We start from the raw sequence: 18,276 nt of genomic DNA, 5'->3' as shown, positions 1-18,276 counted from the left end.
GGGGACACCAATTTGCAAGGCGCACTACCTTTCTTGCCCAGGATGGAAATTTCAATTAGGGAGGAGACATCGTACCAAAGTCCTTGGTACTCAAACTCTTCAGACCTCGATCTAGTAGGTTACTCGCATGCCAATTTTTTCGATTGCAAAATTGATAGAAAAAAGTACCAGTGGTAGATGCCAATTACTTGACAATATGCTAGTCTCTTGGTTTTCCTAAAAATAACATTCGATTGCACTATCCACTTTGGAAGTTGAATACATAATTTGTGGAAATTGTTGTGCTCAACTTCATTGGATGAAACAACAACTAGATGACCATGACTTAGATAAAAAAATAAATTTTAGTCAATTGTGACAATATTGTTACAATGTGGAACCCACCATAGTTGCATGAGCTGGTGGTACCCACCATGAGGACGTGAGAAGCCAAGAGATGTCAGCACACAAGCAGGCACGAGTTGGTAGATTTAAAGATCTAGTGTGACCCACAAAAGATACCACGAGCAGGTATCTTTGACGCATGAGTTGGAAGATTACCTGGGATTTACCATCTAGGAAATCACGTCCTTATGGATTACTAAGAATTTATGTTACTCACAAGTTAAGGAAGTTAGAATTTGGGTAAGTTCTAAATTGAGTTGAATTATATTAGAAAAGTGTACAGAAATTTTATTTCTCCTCCACTATAAATAGAGGAGCTTGTATTCATAATACATAATCAAGGCAAGGAGTTCTCTCCTCTCCCTCTCGCCCTCTCTCGTGTAGAGCTTTTTCTTTTTCTTCTTGTTTCACCTCTACTCGAGAGCACTCTTTCTCCTTCTTCGTTTTTCCCTTCTCTCTCTCACCTTGCTCGAGATATTATTTATGGAGTCCTAAATTCAACATGGTGTCAGGGCTATAATTTTAGGATCCCATGTCAAAGAAATGCCCTTTGAAGATATGATGAAAGATGCTCATAGAAGGAAGGCTCTTCATAAAGCAAGATTGAAGCTCATGAGAAAAATTGTCTTCTTCAATTTATTGATTTATGCTACTGGTTTTCGGATATAAGAAATTTTTTTAAGATGTGTTTATGATATCCTCATCTTATAAGATTGTGGAAATAGATGCATCTTGGATTAAAAGAAGTTACCAAGGCAGTTTTTGTCGGTTTGGAAATTTTTAACTGAGACCAGTGCATGTTAAGTTTTTTTTTAAAAACTCTATGGGAACAAGATTCCTAGATTAAGAAGAATGATATTGAATGTTTTATGAGTGGTTATTCACTCCACATGATTACTTAGCTTTTAAGCTAAGCCTCTCCACCAACCAAGTTGGTTAAAGACCTCTACTTGGTTTGTTTTTTTATTGGAAAATTATATTTTTTTTGTGACTTGCCTATTATGGCTGAAGAAAGCATGAGTCACACGCATGACATACTCAAAATTACCACTAAACCCTTGTGGGGGGTTTCAAATTTTATGAGCTGCTCCACATCGGTTCGATGGTTCCTTATCACAAAAGACCTCGTTGGTCATCTCATCAACCATGGACCACATATTGATGAAAGTGATATTTTTTATACTAAGTAGTTGAAGACTGATACATTGGTTATTAATTGGCTTATTAACAATATGGAAGAATATGTCTCTAATAATGTCATTCATCTTGAGATTTCTAAACAAATTTGGGAGACATATGCGAAGCTGTATTCTAGCTCTAACAATTTACACAAAGCCATATGATATTCTCCAATGGATGCTTACAACCAAACAAGGCGATGATATCTATCAATATTTGGCTCGGTTTAGAGGACTTCTTCAAGAATGGAAGCTAGCCCAACCTACCTCCACGAACATCTCTATCCAAGACAAATAGCAAGAGGTTGTAGTCACTGCCATATGCCTTGCTAATATTAAACCGTATCTTGAAATTGCTAAGAGTCAACTTCTTAACTCTTTCGTGGTTCCCACCTTTGATGATTTATGTGCCACACTTCTCCGTATTCCAAATGCTTCTTCCCCTAATACTGAAGTATCATCTGCTATGTACTCTGGACATAGGTGAACACAATCTGACCAAGGCCGAGGCCATGGCAGACACTTTAGCGGAGGCCAAGGAAAAGGTGGAAGGATGGTTATGGAAAAATCGATTGAAGAGAATGCACCAAGTGTGGGAAAGTTGGCCACACAATAGATGCATGCTTTTTCAGACAAGCAATGCCTTTTTTGCAAAAAAATATGGCCACCTTGAAGAGATGTGTTATAGGAAGGCTACTCAAGTCTTATTAAATACTACAAAGGAAGAACAACCTATCACATCAACAGACAAGAAAACCTTTCATGATGATGAGAATCGGTTATTCCAAAAAAATGGAATCACTATTGGGTTCTACTCCAAGTTCATCCTCCACTGCTGCTACTACCGTTGCTTCAAGTATGCTATCTATCACCTCTTCATCTTGGATAATTGATTCAGGGGCCTCTGAGCATCTCACAAGTAACAAAAATTTACTTCACTCTGTCTGCTTGTCTTTCACAAAAAAATGCTACCATAGCTGACGGGTCTCAAACTAAAGTTTTAGGGAAGAGGTTCCACTTCTGTCACTTTCGCTAACTAGGATACTTTTTGTTCCTACCTTTCTATTAAATCTTTTATCAGTTAATCAGCTCACCAAACATTTTAATTACTCTATTACCTTCTCACCCACTTCCTGTGTTTTTTAGGATCTTCTAACGAAGTAGGTGATCGGTGGAGGCCGTGAACAAGGGGGGCTCTACTACCTAGATGTGCCAAAAATAAATATTGTTTCCACCAGTGAAACTTGCACAATGGTTGGGACATCCGTCTACACAATCTCTTCATCATATGTTTCCTACTCTCAAAGCAAGGTCCAAGTTCCATTGTGAAGTTTATCAAATAAGCAAACATCAGAGGTCCACAAACTCACCTCGTTAAGATGTTAAAAATGTCACTTCCTTTTCCTTAATTCATACTGATGTATGGGGACCCTTGAACATCTCCAACATTTCACACGTTAAATATTTTATCACATTTATTGATGACTTCACTCGTACCACTTGGATATTTCTATTTAAAGAGCATTTTGAAATACCATTGATATTTTTAAATCTTTTCATGCTATGGTACTCACTCAGTTTGGTCAGAAAATTAAAATCCTCTAGTTTGATAATGCCAAAGAATACACCTCCAAAGACCTTGACGCCTTTTGTCAAGAAAATGACATTATTGATCAAACATCATGTGCCTACACCGCTCAAAAAAATGGTGTAGCCGAGCAGAAGAATCATCATATTCTTGAGGTAGCTCAAGGTTTACTATATGCCATGAAACTTCCTTACTTTTATTGGCCACATGCAATTCTTACCGCATGTTTTCTTATAAACCAGTTTCCATCTTCCATTCTTGGTAATAAATCCCCTTACTCTCTATTAGTACCCAATGATGATCCCTTTTCACTGCCCTTGAGAGCCTTCAGGTGTCAATGTTTTGTCCATATCTCTTCCCCCAAACACAGTAAACTTGATCCCAAATCTATCAAGTGTCTCTTTTTAGGATACTCTCGCACACAAAAGGGTTATGTTTGCTATAACCCCACTCTTCATTGTTTACTCATGTCAAGGGATGTCACATTCTTTGAAGACTACATTTTATTCTGACAATGCTCATCCAGGTTTATCTTCCATACCAGGGTCTCCTCGATTAGTTGTGCCATTGCTACAAACACTAATCAGCCCCCTGACACTCTGGCTAACACCACACCTGCTAAGTTTATGGATCACACCGAGGTAAGTCCATCTTCTCCAGTTGTTTTTGTCTTACAATATGATACTATTCCTATTTCCCTCAAAAAAGAACCCCGATCATGCACCATGCCCTTTACTTCTCATCCCATAACAAATTTTGTGTCTCATCATTATCTGTCTCCTGTATGTTGTCAATTTCTCTCTACTATTTCTTCCATCTTTGTACCACAGTCCTATCAGGAGGATCTCATGCATCTAGGGTGGAAGGCGGCCATGGATGAAGAAATGCAGGCTCTTTAAGAAAATCAGACATGGGCACTAGTCCCACTACCATCAGACAAGAAACCTATCAGTTGCAAATGGGTGTTTACTATGAAACACAATCTGGATGGGTTCATGGCTCGGCTGAAGGCCCACCTTGTTGCTAAAGGCTATACACAATTCTATGGCATTGATTATGAGGAAATCTTCTCTCCAATGGCAAAAATGAATTTTGTACGTGTGTTATTTTCTCTGGTCGCTACTCTTCTTGGCATATCTATCAACTCGATGTCAAAAATGTTTTTTTGAATGGGGATATAAAAGAGGAAATTTATTTGCAACAACCACCTGGGTATGTGGTTGAGGGGGAGTCTGTATGCCGACTAAAAAAATCAATTTATTTGTTGAAACATTCTCCTCGTGCATGGTTTGAAAATTTTAGCCAAGCACTTATATAGGTCGGATTTCATAAATGCCCTGGAGATCACTCCGTATTTATTAAAGACACAGCGAAGGGCAAAGTTATTCTGGCAGTATATGTTGATGATATTATTATAACCGGTAGTGATCCCGAGGGCATCCAGAAAACAAAGAAAAGATATATGCTAAATTCAAGACAAAGGATCTTGGGCTGCTCAAATATTTTCTGGGCATTGAAGTACTACTATCCAAACATGGAATTATATTATCTCAGAGAAAGTATGTCCTTAACCTATTGGAGGAGACCGGAATGATTGGACGCAGACTAGCAAAACCTCCTATGGATCCAAATAAAAAATTATGTTCAGGTATTGGAAAAGAGGTAGGTACTAGAAAATATAAAAAATTATGTGTAGTCAGTGTGGTCAATCAGTATATGCACAAACCACAATTAAGTCATTGGCAAGCACAAGAAAGGATATTGTGATATCTGAAAGGAGCACCAGGAAGAGGGATTCTCTATAAAAATCATGTTCACTTCAACATCGAAGGACTCTCATATGTGAGCTGGGCCAAATCCCCGGATGACAGAAAATCTACTTCGGGAAATTGTACAATAGTTGGAGGGAACTTGGTTACATGGAGAAGCAAGAAACATAACGTAGTTGCACGTTCCAGTGCAGAAGCAGAGTTCAGAGCCATGGCACACACGGTCAGTGAACTCCTATGGATCAAGTCTCTTCTTACTAAACTATGATTCTACAAAGAAGCTCTAATGGTCCTGTATTGCGATAATCAGGCCGCAATACACATCACATCGAATCCAGTCTTTCATGAGAGAACAAAGAATATTGAAATAGATTGCCACTTCATCCGAGAAAAATTCACTGCAGACATCTTATCTCTCAAGCATATATCTTCTAAGAGCCAGATTGCAGATATTCTCACCATACCAGTCAATCAAAAAATTTTGTCCACCATCTGTAGCAAGTTGGGCATCTACGATGTTTTTTAACCCCCAGCTTGAGGGGGAGTGTTACAATGTGGGACCCACCATGGTTGCATGGGTTGGTGGGACCACCATGAGGATGTGAGAAGCCAAGAGAAGCCAGCACACAAGCTAGCATGACTTGGCAGAATTGAAGATCTAGTGGGACCCGCAAAAGATACCACGAGCTGGTATCTTTGACACATGAGTTGGAAGATTACATGGGACCCACAAAATATATTACATGTTGATTTTCAGGACTCCATGGATTTAGCTCATGGAGAAAAAGGAAAAGAAACTCATTGGGAGAAAACTAGAGGAAGAATGGTTATGAAATTGATTCTTTTTAACCCTCCCCCCCCCCCCCCCCCCCCCCCCCTCTAAAGCTCTATTTATAGATTTATAAAACTAAAATATTACAATAATACCCCTGAACTTAGGGTTTAGGGTTTTAACCCTGGAACTTTAACATAATTACATCAATGCCATCTCTATAGGATGACCTTTTATTTACCAGTCTGCCATCAATGTATATGGATCTTTGGGCCTTCTCCTTGAAATATGGGCCTTGAGCCCATCTTCTATATCTCTCATATCCATGGGTTTTCCTTGGTCTTATGAGCTTGGGTTCATCTTCTAATACACTTCAATATGTGAGTCTTCCTTGGTCGTGTGGGATTGGGCCCTGTCTTCCAACACTCCCCCTTCAAGTTGGGGGTGAGAGAACAGCATGAACTCCCAGCTTGCTGAAAATAATATATAAAATTTTTCTTGTATAATATGCATTCATCTTCCAACACTCCCCCTCACGCTAGTGGTCTAATTCATGAGGCCCAACTGGTATAATATCAGTGAAAGAAAAATCACTCCTGGCCGCTAAGACATTGCTTTGAAGTGTCCATCTTCACCACTGTGTCCCTCCATAGGACAACGACTCTTAAGTGGTAGAGTAATAGTAACATAAATATAACACTAGGTTCCTCCGTCATGGACTTCCAACCATAAAAATTTTGATATTTTTTACGGTAATGAAGTTCCTCCGTCATGGACTCCCAACCACAAATAAATTTGATTATTTTTTTTTCTGGGGATGAAGTTCCTCCGTTATGGACTCCCAACCAAAAATAAATTTGATTCTTTTTTTTACGGGGATGACAATAAATAATGGTAATAGGCTACCTCTTCTTCAATAATAATGTCTCATCTACAGAGACACAATAGCAACAGCTGAAATGGGCTTAGGTTGAGCCCACTTAACACAACCCAACATAATTCTTGTAAAATGAATCCAATGCACATATCTAAACCAAATAATATGCTAACCAAGGAATAATCTGTCAATTCTTCAAAAATAATAATCCAGGCAGAGAAAAAAAATTTACCAAGTAGCGCCAAAATCTTGGGCATGCATCCCGAGGCTGAAATTAAATGGCCAAGTCAAGTTGACCCAGTCCGGGTTGATTCAACTTGACTCGGTCTGGAACAGAAGATTGGTTAGCAGGGTTAACTCGACGTAGGCTTGACTTGGGCACGCTGAGTTAACTCGGGCGAGTCAGGATTGCGCTTAATTAACCTTTCCGAACTTAGGCGCTGAAATAATATTTCTTAACTTAGGAAATATGTAATCATCTTCTTCCTCCCACGAACGGCTCGAAACAAGGAAACATTCCTTTCCGAATAGCAGCAGCGTTTGGAAGGAGGATCCCGCAGAGAAATCTCGACGAAGAAATCGAAACGGAACCTTTCCAAAATAAGAGACATCACCAGGACTTAAAGCCAAACATCAACAACGACAACTTTCAAATATAGCAACGCATAGCTGGCACTAGGGAATCTGGGTGGCAACAGAGCTCGGCGAAGGAGGAAACTTTCCGGCAACAATTCCGGATAGAGAGGACTTTTCGAAAAAAAACTTCACGCTAGAATAGACCTTCCAGAAATATCATCTTCCCCGCAGTACGCTCCCGAACAGCACGGGATCACAGCGACAACAAAGACGGCTTGGGAAATCCAATAGAGACTCTTTCGTCGTAATGTTTCCGAATGGCAGACTCAGACAACAAATCGGGGGGACAGAATAACAGCAACGCTAATAGCGATTTCTCACTGAGGGAGTAGGACAAGTTCCTTCCGATCACTAACGTGAGTCAGATCATGACGAAGGCGCTGCCGGAGAATGCGAAGATATCCAAGGATTCCAAGGAGACTGTGTAGGAGTGCGTCTCATATATCCCCCAACGTTTCTTCTAATAGTACGTCAACGCCGAAGTCTCTGACCGAAAGCAGAAGCAGAGAGAATACGCAGATGAAAATGGCCGAAGGAAAAAATATTAAGGAACTAGCACTTGTTCACGGAGAGAATTGCAGCAGAAAAAGAAAAAAAATCAAACATAAAAAAAAATATCAACTAAAAAAAGAAACACAACCGAGAATGAACCTGAGAAACCATAGTCAGAGTCCTGAAACTCAAAGATCTAATACCATGTTGATTTTCAGGACTCCCTAGATTTAGCTCATAGAGAAAAAGGAAAATAAACTCATTGGGAGAAAACTGGAGGAAGAAGGGTTATGGAATTGATTCTTTCTAACCCTCCCCCTAAAGCTTTATTTATAGATTTATGAAACTAAAATATTACAATAATACCCCTGAACTTAGGGTTTAGGGTTTTAATCCTGGAACTTTAATATAATTACATCAATGTCATCTCTATAAGATAACCCTTTCTTTACCATCCTGCCATAGTATCCGCGGTATCTGTGTCAGCCCTCTGGACGACAAAACTAGAGCATTCCACCTGAGAAGTAAAATTTTTTTTTTGTCGACTCTTCCTGCATCACTTGCTGTAGCACACCCCAATACGGATAAGCAAACAAACAACAAGTTGAATTATCACCTGCTCCAAAAAGCAAACAAACAACAAGTTGAACTATCACCTGCTCCAAACGGGCAACTTCTGATTCAACATTAACAACTCCTGCGTGATATGTCTCAACGGTTGCCTCATTGGCAAAATGCAGCATGTCCCCGGTAACCTCAATAACCGGATTGAGCTGATTCCAAATGACGGCTGGCTGCCCAAGTTCATCCAGTGGTCATTCACTTGTCTGTGTGTACATTGTTGCTATGGCTCCACAAAAATTCCAACACAAGGCAGAGATCAGGTTTTTCTTCTTGTCCCTTTGAGAAGAGATTGAGCGAGCACTGGTAATGCGTCCCAATTGGCAGTAACCAGCAAAGAGAGCACAAGAGGAGAGGACGGAAATAAAAGCAACACCCTCTAGCTTAATATGCTGGGACTGATCTGCTCGTCTGGCAACATCCACACAGCAGGCATCATTTTCAGTCTTTGGAACCAGTCCATGTTCAGCAAATTGCCCAGCATTCTTGACTAAATTACCATGAGTGTAAGCACTAAACAGACGTAGGTAAGTGACCTCATCCAACGTCATGAGTTTTCATTGTACCAAATATTTCTAGTGAAGTTGTGCATAACCCATGTGCTGCAAAACCAACAGCTTCATCTACGGATTTCTTACTGTCCATTACTATGGATTTATTCACATGCATGAGGCTTAACTTAAGAACATCATGCTCAAAGCTTCCATACCTGATGAAGTTCTCACAAACAACAACATACTTCAGCCGCAGACAATATGGTGTAGGCCTGTGTTGATAGCAGCAACGTTATTATAATTCTGCGGAGAGGACACACAAAGAGCAAGTAGTGCACTCTGGTGAATTGCTATAGCAGCAGTAGGGAAGTTGGTATTCCTTGCCATGTATGGCATTTCTATTGCTGTCAAAAGGACAGCAAAGATTGCTTCAACTGCCCCAGCTGCCCCAAGGCGACCAGTAGCTCCCTTTGTTGAAGACAATGAATATGCTGCTGAACTTGAGAAGTTCTGCTCATCTGCATCCTTTCTATCAGTGTGTATTTTCTGCTGTGGTGCCCCGTTCTGCACTGCTACAGCAGCAGCAATTTGAAAAGTCGTCATCAGCTCAGTCGTCATGTATCCTGCTGAGCATGCCAACATGTATCTTCACTGCAACAGCAGCAGCAAAAAAAAATTGACTGGATCCATCCCACACGTTTCATATGCATCCAATAACATTGCCCCATTATCCTGGTTGGCAGCATCTAATGGTCCACTGACAGCACCCATTTTTGCCACCGATGAAATAAAGTCAATCTGTCCAAAAAGAAGAAGGGCACCTGCTGCATCAAAATCCTTTCTCTTAGGTTGCATTTTCTGATGTTTGGCACCTTTCTTCACTGCAACAGCAGCACCACCACTGAACAGCAGAACTGGTATATCATGTCGAAAAATGTGGTGCAGCACAGTTTTCTGCACTGCCACAGCAGCACTGTTTTCTTGGCTATCTGGCAGCACTGTGTTCTGCACTGGCACAGAAGACATTACTTGGTGGAAGAACCCATTAGCCTCTTCATGTGGCCTGTTAGGTGCATACCCTGCTGTACTGAGAACAGCCACCTTGCAGTCACAGGTTTCATTCGTTGGAGCCCGTCCAAGTTCATCACATTGGCCAGCATCCAGATTATGTATTTTGACAGCAGATGCTATTGAAGATAATTCCAGTTGTGTGTCCAATGCAGCAGGCTCAACATTTGAGGTCCTTCTACTTGGATCAATGATTCATTTCCTTGTGACACCTCAATTCTGTCAATGCCATTTATTGGAGGCTCTTGGTTATGGCTTGGAAGCACATTACAGGAATCATCAGGCACTTCAGTAGTGTGAGAAGTTAGAACAATCGATTCATTGCAAGCATTGGCCTTAACTTTTGCAAATACAGTTTGTGGGGTGACCACGGAAGATTCCTTAATATCACAATCTGCCAGTTGTGTGCTGTTTTCAGCATCCTTGTATTGAAGCTCACCAGAAATAGTGTCCACACACTTGGACTCCTTTTAGTTTTCACCTGGAATAGTATCCAAAACTGCAGCACTTATTCTTTGTCCAGTCGCTGCCCAGAATTTGATTTTTTTTTTTACCTGCAACAGTAATAAAAATCATCCCCCACAACCCTTTCTCTACCATTCTCAGAAACATCAATATCCTTAGCATAGTATTCCAGTAGTCCACCTTTATTTCAGGCATTTCATCAAGCAACTGAACGGCCTCTTCCATATCCCTTTTCTCCTTTGGATTAGCTCCAACCAATCTATCTACTTGAACCCCTTCACTGCAACAGCAGCAGCAAGTAGACAATTAGGCTGTTCAATCTAATAGTCTCACCATTATTTCTCACGTTGGCTACCCTCTCATTTCCAGAATTCACACCGCGTTGAAGAATTTTTACAAACAGTGGCCGAGCAGCATACATGGGATCCAGAAAATTAAACTCAAAGTTTTAAGTGTTACTGCTGGAAAATTGACAATGAACAGTCACACTGCTGTAGTTCTCATCAACATAACAATAAAACATCACCCATAGAATGTTTTCTACCATTCCCGGAATCCCCAAAAAAATCCCTTCTTGCAATTCAGACCCAAAATTTGGAATTCCGTAAAATTGGCTTTGTTTTCTGCTTCACGGAACAGAAAACCCCCAGCCCCAAAATTCGAGCAGCGTTGTTGCTGCTCAGGCCATTTGAGCCCCATCAACCCTATGAAATAATCATTTTGACATACAAATCGAGGGCATTTCAGAAACTTACCCCCAAATTTCATCTTGTCGACTCACACAAATCCTGATTTCTCTTCCTGGTATCGACACATTGTTTTCCACAGGGGTTCCCCTTTCTCTCGTCGCCCTTTCTCCCATTTTATCCTCACTTTGCCGGCTGCCGGAATGACGCACCCCAGCAGTTGTCTGAAGAGTTGGGGAAAAAACTTCTTCGGCTTCTCGGGGTAGCGATTTTGGGGTGCCAATTTCTGCCGACGAAGCTTTCCCAACTCGGCACTTACCAACGAGGGTTTTGCTGCTCGGGATTTTTTTAATATTTCTGGCCCTTGTCCTTTCTTCCCGTCCGAGACAGCGACGTTGATTTGAGTTTTGTGATTTTTTCTTGTTTCGGAGATTTTAGGTCGTATGAAATTTTTCTGCGGCAAATGCTAAAACCTCTGTGCGCAAATCCTGATGCATCCACATTGTTGTGCGCAATTCCTGGAGTATGGCCAGTATTTCCTCTCTGGTTGAAGAATCGAACATTGTGTTACCACTTTAATACCAGTTGTTAACTTTCCCAGATCTTACATAGTGATTCGTAGGGAGAAAGCAGAGAAAGACGAAAATCAAGCTGAAGGGATGGGACACCATGATAAATTTAACTCTAAAAAATATCACGGTTGGGATACCATGAGAATTGGTATCTGGATTAGGACACCATTTCTTCCCCCCCCCCCTATAATGGCTTTTATTACTCCTGCCATTTGAGAGTCATTGGCCTATGGAGGGACACGGTGGTGGACACTTCAGAACAATGCCGATAGACACATTACCTATAGAAGACGGAGTGTGTCTTACATCCAGCATTAGGACTGGAGTATGGAGTAATGTCTTACAGACTAAAAGTGATTTTTACTCTCACTTATATTATGCCAGCAGGGCCTCATGGAAGGACGCAACAGCGTGAGGGGGAGTGTTAGAAGATGAAGGCATATTGGAATATGTGCCATTTTATACGAAAAAATTCTATACATCATTTGTAGCAAGTTGGGAGTTCATGTTGTTCTCTCACGCCCAGTTTGAGGGGGAGTGTTGGAAGATAGGCCCAAGCCCACATGACCAAAGAAGGCCCACATATCTAAGAGTATTATAAGATGAGCCACACGACCAAAGAAGGCCCACAAGATGGGCCCAAACACATAAGAAGTAAGACCCACCATGATTACCACAAGTTGGCATCCATATCACATAAGTTGGAAGATCAAGAAGGTCTCACAATAGCATCTTTATCTATGGTCACGTCCTAGGAGAGTTCTAGTTTGAGTTATGTTTGTCTTTTATCTATATTGAGTTATTTAATTATGCTAGGACTAATCTTTAAGTGTTAGAGTTTGGGTGTAATTGGGACAGAGGTAGTGTTATTGTAATTGGACTCTATTACAGTCATCTATTATAAATAGAGTTTTATGTACTCTGATTATAATAAGTTAATGAAGTGAATAAAGTATTTCTCTTTTCTATAAATTCAATAGTTGCCTTAGTGAATTAACTTGGAAAGTTGCCTTCATTCCAAATCATTCCAGCAATAGCTCGTTGTTGGTCATCTTCATCTGGTTTGGTTTCTAATTGATTTGGTATTCTGTTTGTATGGTTTGTTGTCTTATAATCTCTCCGCTTATTTCTGGAATGAAGTTGTTGGATTGTCACTACTTTCCAGTTTTAGTTTCCTTCCAGCGAATCTAGAATCCAAAAAATTATTTCGAACCAGCAAAAATTTTTGGTATCTATATATATATATATATATATATATATATATATATATATATATATATATATATATTATTTCTTGTTGAGATATGCAATTACAAAAACTTTCCATTCTTTCTTATGAGAAACTTTCTGTTTTAATGCCTGCAATTGCTCGCTATAAGTCAAACGTTACAAGCTAGATTAAGCTTGGGGTTCAAAAATCTCTTGGTTCTGTAACCTCTTCTCTCAGACATCTATTATAGAAGCAGACATATTCAACAGAGATTATGCATCTATGGCATGTTTCTGATTGAAGATCAGGTTTGTCACGTATCTTCTCTGGCCCATCAACTCTGGTAATCTCGCAAATCTCTCTTGAGCCGTGAAAACAACTTCGCTGGTGGTTTCCCTCTCAGATTTTCCGCTCTATTTGGAAGCAGGGAAGAATTTCACTGTTGCTGAATTTATTTTTCGTAAGTTGGGAAGCGCTTTTAAATCCAAGTCATGCTTGCTCTAACCCAACCAGAACCGGGCTGAGTTAACCCAGTGAACCTACAAACCTGAGGTTGCTTTTGTTTTACTGAGTTAACTCGAGCCAACTCGGGCTCGGGTCAACCTGACTTGGTCTACTTGTTTTTTGCCTCGATTATACGTGTCTGGGTCTTGAGTTCTATACATATTTCTTTTACGATTTGACTATATTTGTCTACTATTTGACTCGGCTTGACTCAATTCCTTGTCTCTAGCTGGATTATTATTTTGAAGCATTGGCACCTTATTCCTTGGTCACCATATTATTTGGTACAAAACCTTCTGATGGACTCGCAATGGATTATTTTATGGGTCATTGGATTTTCATTATTTGGTATATGTTATTAGGACCATGTCCATTTCATTTGCTACTATTATGTCTCTTTGGCTGGGACATTAATATTGAATAAGGACTTCTCAATTGTTGATTGTTGTCAGCATTAGTTATTTTAATGAAGTAGAAAGCATATGGTGGCCCCAAAATATTATCTTCCGGGTGATACCTATTACCCCCTTAATTGATATTTATTACTCCTACCATTTGAGAGTTGCACTTCTAAGCAATGCCTATAAACCCACTACCTACAGAAGATAATAATGTACCCAACATTCAGCATGAGTTATTTGACTAGAGTATGGAGCAATGTCTTACAACTAGGAGTGATTTTACTCTAACTTATATTATGCTAGTTGGGCCTCTGGGAAGAGACCACCAGCTTGAGGGGGAGTTTTGGAAGATATAATGGACTGCCATTTTTATACGGGAAGATCCTACACACCATTTGCAACAAACTGGGCGTTCAAGATATTCTCTCACCCCAGCTTGAGGGGGAATGTTGGAAGATGGGCCCAAGCCCACACGACCAAGGAAGACTACACATCCAAGAGATGTTGAAGATGGGCTCAAGGCTCACAAACCAAGGAAAAGGCCGGCAAGATAGTAAATAAAGAGTCATCTCATAGAGATGACATTAATGTAATTAGTTCATGGTAATATTGTAATATTGTAGTTTTATCAATCTATAAATTGAGCTTTAGGAGGAGGTTTAGGACACAAGTCCACAACCTTTCTTCCTCCTATTTTCTCCCAATGGGTGTCTTTCTCTTTTTCTCCATGAGCTAAATCCATGGAATCTTGAAAATCAACAAAGAGGAAAGAATTTTCCAAAGTAGAGGCTCACTCTTTCTTACAAAAACAATTTGAGAGGATTTTCAAAGAATTGAGAACAAAAGCTTATGGATGTACCAATAAATGCTCATTAACTTCTCAATGAGAGATTTGGTGGGGTATTTATATGTTCACCCAGCCAAAATAGTCATTTTTGCCCATTGAAAAACGTTGAGTTTACATTGATCGATCAATGTAAAATGATTGATCAATCTATCGAGTGTAATAGCTATTTTTCTATCAGAATATATCTTATTGATTGTTGGTATGATCGATCAATATCTTCTTATTGGGTCTGACATTTTAAGTTGATCAATCATTGCCAGTGGATGATTGATCAATCAAAATTCCCTCAGGCTGTGAAATACAAGTATGATCAATCAGTGCATTTTCTAATGATTGATCATGCTTTATGCCTTTGACTAGCAAAGTGCCATATGATCAATTAGTCTAAGAAGTTGATCGATCAATTGGCATAAATTTGCTTTGCCTGGATAATATTGATTGATCATGATTTGTAGCATAATTTGGCTATGTTATGGATGATCGATCATGCTTTATGTTTTTGGCATGTGCACTTATGGATGATCGATCATTTCAATGCCAATTCATCTAATATACTTGGAAAGCATGGGATTGATTGATCCCAAGTGTTTCTAACACGTTTGAAATGTGTACATGATAATTCAAAAACATGTTTAAATGCATGTTATGTCCTAAATTTCAAAGTTTGCATTTTGTACCTGAAATTGGAAGAAGTGGATTTTACATAGACTGAGTCTTGATATTTCTCAATAAACCCTAAAAGTCTTTTTGTCTTCATCTTTTGAGAGTGCTTCTTCAGGAGTCCTTGTCTTTCCATGATGCTTAAGGTCCTTGAGAAGCTTGCTCAAAATAAATTTCTCTTAAAGGAAAAGTATCTTAAATACTATATTTACAATTATCAGCTCTATTAAGTTTTGTTATGTTGGAAGATAGAGCTCAAACCCACACGACCAAGGAAGGCTCACATATCCAAGTGTATTAAAAGATGGGCCCAATCCCATAAGACCAAGGAAGACCCAAACATCCAAGAGATATAGAAGATGGGTTCAAGGCCCATAGATCAAAGAGAAAGCCCATAGGCCCACAACAAATGATGGCAGGATGGTAAATAAAGATTCATCTCATAGATGTAATTAAATTAAATTTCTAGGGTTAAAACCCTCAACCCTAAGTTCAGGGGTATTATTGTAACACAATAGTTTCATAAATCTATAAATAGAGTTTTGGGGGGAGGGTTAGAAATCAAGTTCATAACCTTTCTTCCTCTGGTTTTCTCCTAATGGGTCTCTCCCTTTTTCTCCATGAGCTAAATCTATGGAGTCTTGAAAATCAACCTGGTATCATAGCTTTTATTTTTAGGACTATGAGTATGGTTTTTCAAGATTCAGAAACAAATTATTTTTCTTTTCTCATATTGTTGTTTTTTTTAGTCGGTGAAATTCGTGGTTTATTTTAATGGTACTGTTTTCTTTCTTCGGTTTATTTTTCTGCTAGAGCCTGATGAGATCGAGGTCAATTTTTTTCTCTCTCATTAATCTGCCGCAGGTATTTTTTTCTCTCCGCCACGAGAGTTATAGTCTTTCCGGTAAGGGTCTTCACAAATATCTGCAGACGTAGAACTAGATGCAGAGTGGATTCCTTCTGAATGTTATAGTCAGCCAATGTCCTGCCATCCTCGAGCTGCTTCCTAGCAAAGATAAGCCCTGCTGGTCCGGAGGGATGCCTTCCTTGTCCTGATTCTTTGCTTTGACGTTCTCAGTTGTATCCGAGCTCTCAACTTCGAGGGTGATCATCTTCCTGATCAGAGTCTTCACAAAAATCTGCATACCACCAAGCAGACGTAACACCAAATGCAAGGTGGATTCTTTCTGGATGTTGTAATCAGCCAAGGTCCTTCCATCCTCGAGTTGCTTTCCGGCAAATATCAGCCTCTGTTGATCGGGAGGAATTCCCTTCTTGTTCTGTATTTTGGCTTTGACATTGTCAATAGTATCGGAACTCTCAACCTCAAGAGTAATGGTTTTCCCAGTGAGAGTTTTCACAAAGATCTGCATCTTGATCAAATGAAGAAAGAAATAGAAAGCGACAGCGTTTTTGCTGATCGACTCTGCTCCACCATCAACGTCGGTATTTCCAATTTTTGGAGACTCGACGATCACTCAGTTACTCGATATCACACCTCGATTTCCATTCGAAGTCGAAAACCAGTTCGGAAGGTGCCGCTTCGGGAGTTTCTGTTTTCCGCTTCTGTTACTGTTTTTTATCCGAGTTCATGGCTGTCTTGGATTGCTCTCCATTGCTGTTATCTCTATTTTTTGGAAAGTCTCGTGGTTATATCCCGTCGTGTTGCCGTTTCAGAAGAACAGATATTGTTGTCGTTTCTGGAAGCAGCTTTCGTCTCTGTCGGCTGGTTTATTCCGGAAAGTGTCCCGTTGTTGTTCCACTCTGTTCGGAAGCCGGGATCGTCACCGTGAGGAAGATGATACTGTCTGCCAGTATGTTTCCGTTTTTTGGAGATAGTATCTCTGTTGATCTAATCCAAGACATCGTTCCATAATTTCATTCCGAAGAGCTCTATTTCCGCACTGTTCGGCCGAGAGGAAGAAGAAGGCGGGCCGAATCAAAAAAATTTCCGAACTGAAGGAAAATATCATTGAGCACTGGTTCATCACCTGCTTAGACCCGGACCAGTCGAATGCTCGAGACAAGCCAACGACCCAGCGAACCAGTTGCTGTTGAGCAGCACCAGTCTACCGAGTCAACCCAGACCAACTCAGTTCCGGTCAACCTGACTTGGGCCACTTATCTTTCTGCCTCGGTATGTGTCTGGACCAAAGCATATACATATTTTGCAGCGAGTCAGACATATTGGTCTACTATTTGACTCGGTGCGACTTGGTAAGTTTTTCTCTGGCTAGATTATTCTTTTTGAAGAATTGACAAATTATTCCTTGATCAGCATATTATTTGGTACAAATACTTGCATCGGATTATTTCATAGGTCAATTTTACAAGATTATTTTGGTTCGTGTTATATGGGCCCAAGTCCATTTCTGTTGCTACTATTGTCTCTTTTGATGAGATATTATTATTGAAGAAGTGGTAGCCTCATACCATTATTTAACTGTCCCCGAAAAAAATATCAATTTTTTTTTGTGGTTGGGAGTCCATAACGGAGGAACTTAATACACCATCAAAAATATAAAAAATATTTATGGTTGGGAGTCCATGACGGAGGAACTTAATACACCGTAAAAAATATCAAAATTATTTGTGATTGGAGTCCATGACGAAGGAACTTAATTCCTCGTCAAAAATATAAAAAATATTTTTGGTTGGGAGTCCATGACGGAGGAACTTAATACCTCGTCAAAAATATCAAAATTATTTATGGTTGGGAGTCCATGACGGAGGAACTTATTATTATATTTATGTTATTTCCCCCATTAATATCGTATATTACTCTACCACTTGAGAGTCATTGTCTTGTAGAGGGACACGGTAGTGGAGGCGGACATTTCAGAGCAATGCCGATAGACACACTACCTACAGAAGTTGGAGTGTGCCCTACATCCAGCATGAGTTAAGACTAGAGTATGGAACAATGTCTTAGCGGCTGGGAGTGATTTACTCTCACTGATATTATGCCAGCTGGACCTCATGAACAAGAACACCAGTGTGAGGGGGAGTGTAGGAAGATGAAGGCAAATTGGAAGATGTGCAATTTTACACA

At 39.9% G+C, this 18,276-nt stretch overlaps 1 protein-coding gene across 1 annotated transcript; it reads right to left on the bottom strand.

Moving 5' to 3' along the window:
• Positions 1 to 16,055: 16,055 nt before the first annotated feature.
• LOC137947648 (polyubiquitin 11-like) lies at positions 16,056 to 16,597 on the bottom strand. Its single transcript, XM_068793441.1, is given in 2 exon segments — positions 16,056 to 16,246; positions 16,249 to 16,597. Coding segments are annotated over 2 exon segments (540 nt in total).
• Between the last annotated feature and the right edge of the window lie 1,679 nt (positions 16,598 to 18,276).

This window comes from Aristolochia californica, unplaced genomic scaffold, assembly GCF_029961685.1.
Source record: "Aristolochia californica isolate CCGP_79_NKW_82.1479 unplaced genomic scaffold, dmAriCali1.0.hap1 SCAF_13, whole genome shotgun sequence".
Classification (NCBI taxonomy): Eukaryota; Viridiplantae; Streptophyta; class Magnoliopsida; order Piperales; family Aristolochiaceae; genus Aristolochia; species Aristolochia californica.
Note: the sequence above shows the minus strand (reverse complement) of the source record. Positions and strands in the feature narration are given on the sequence as shown.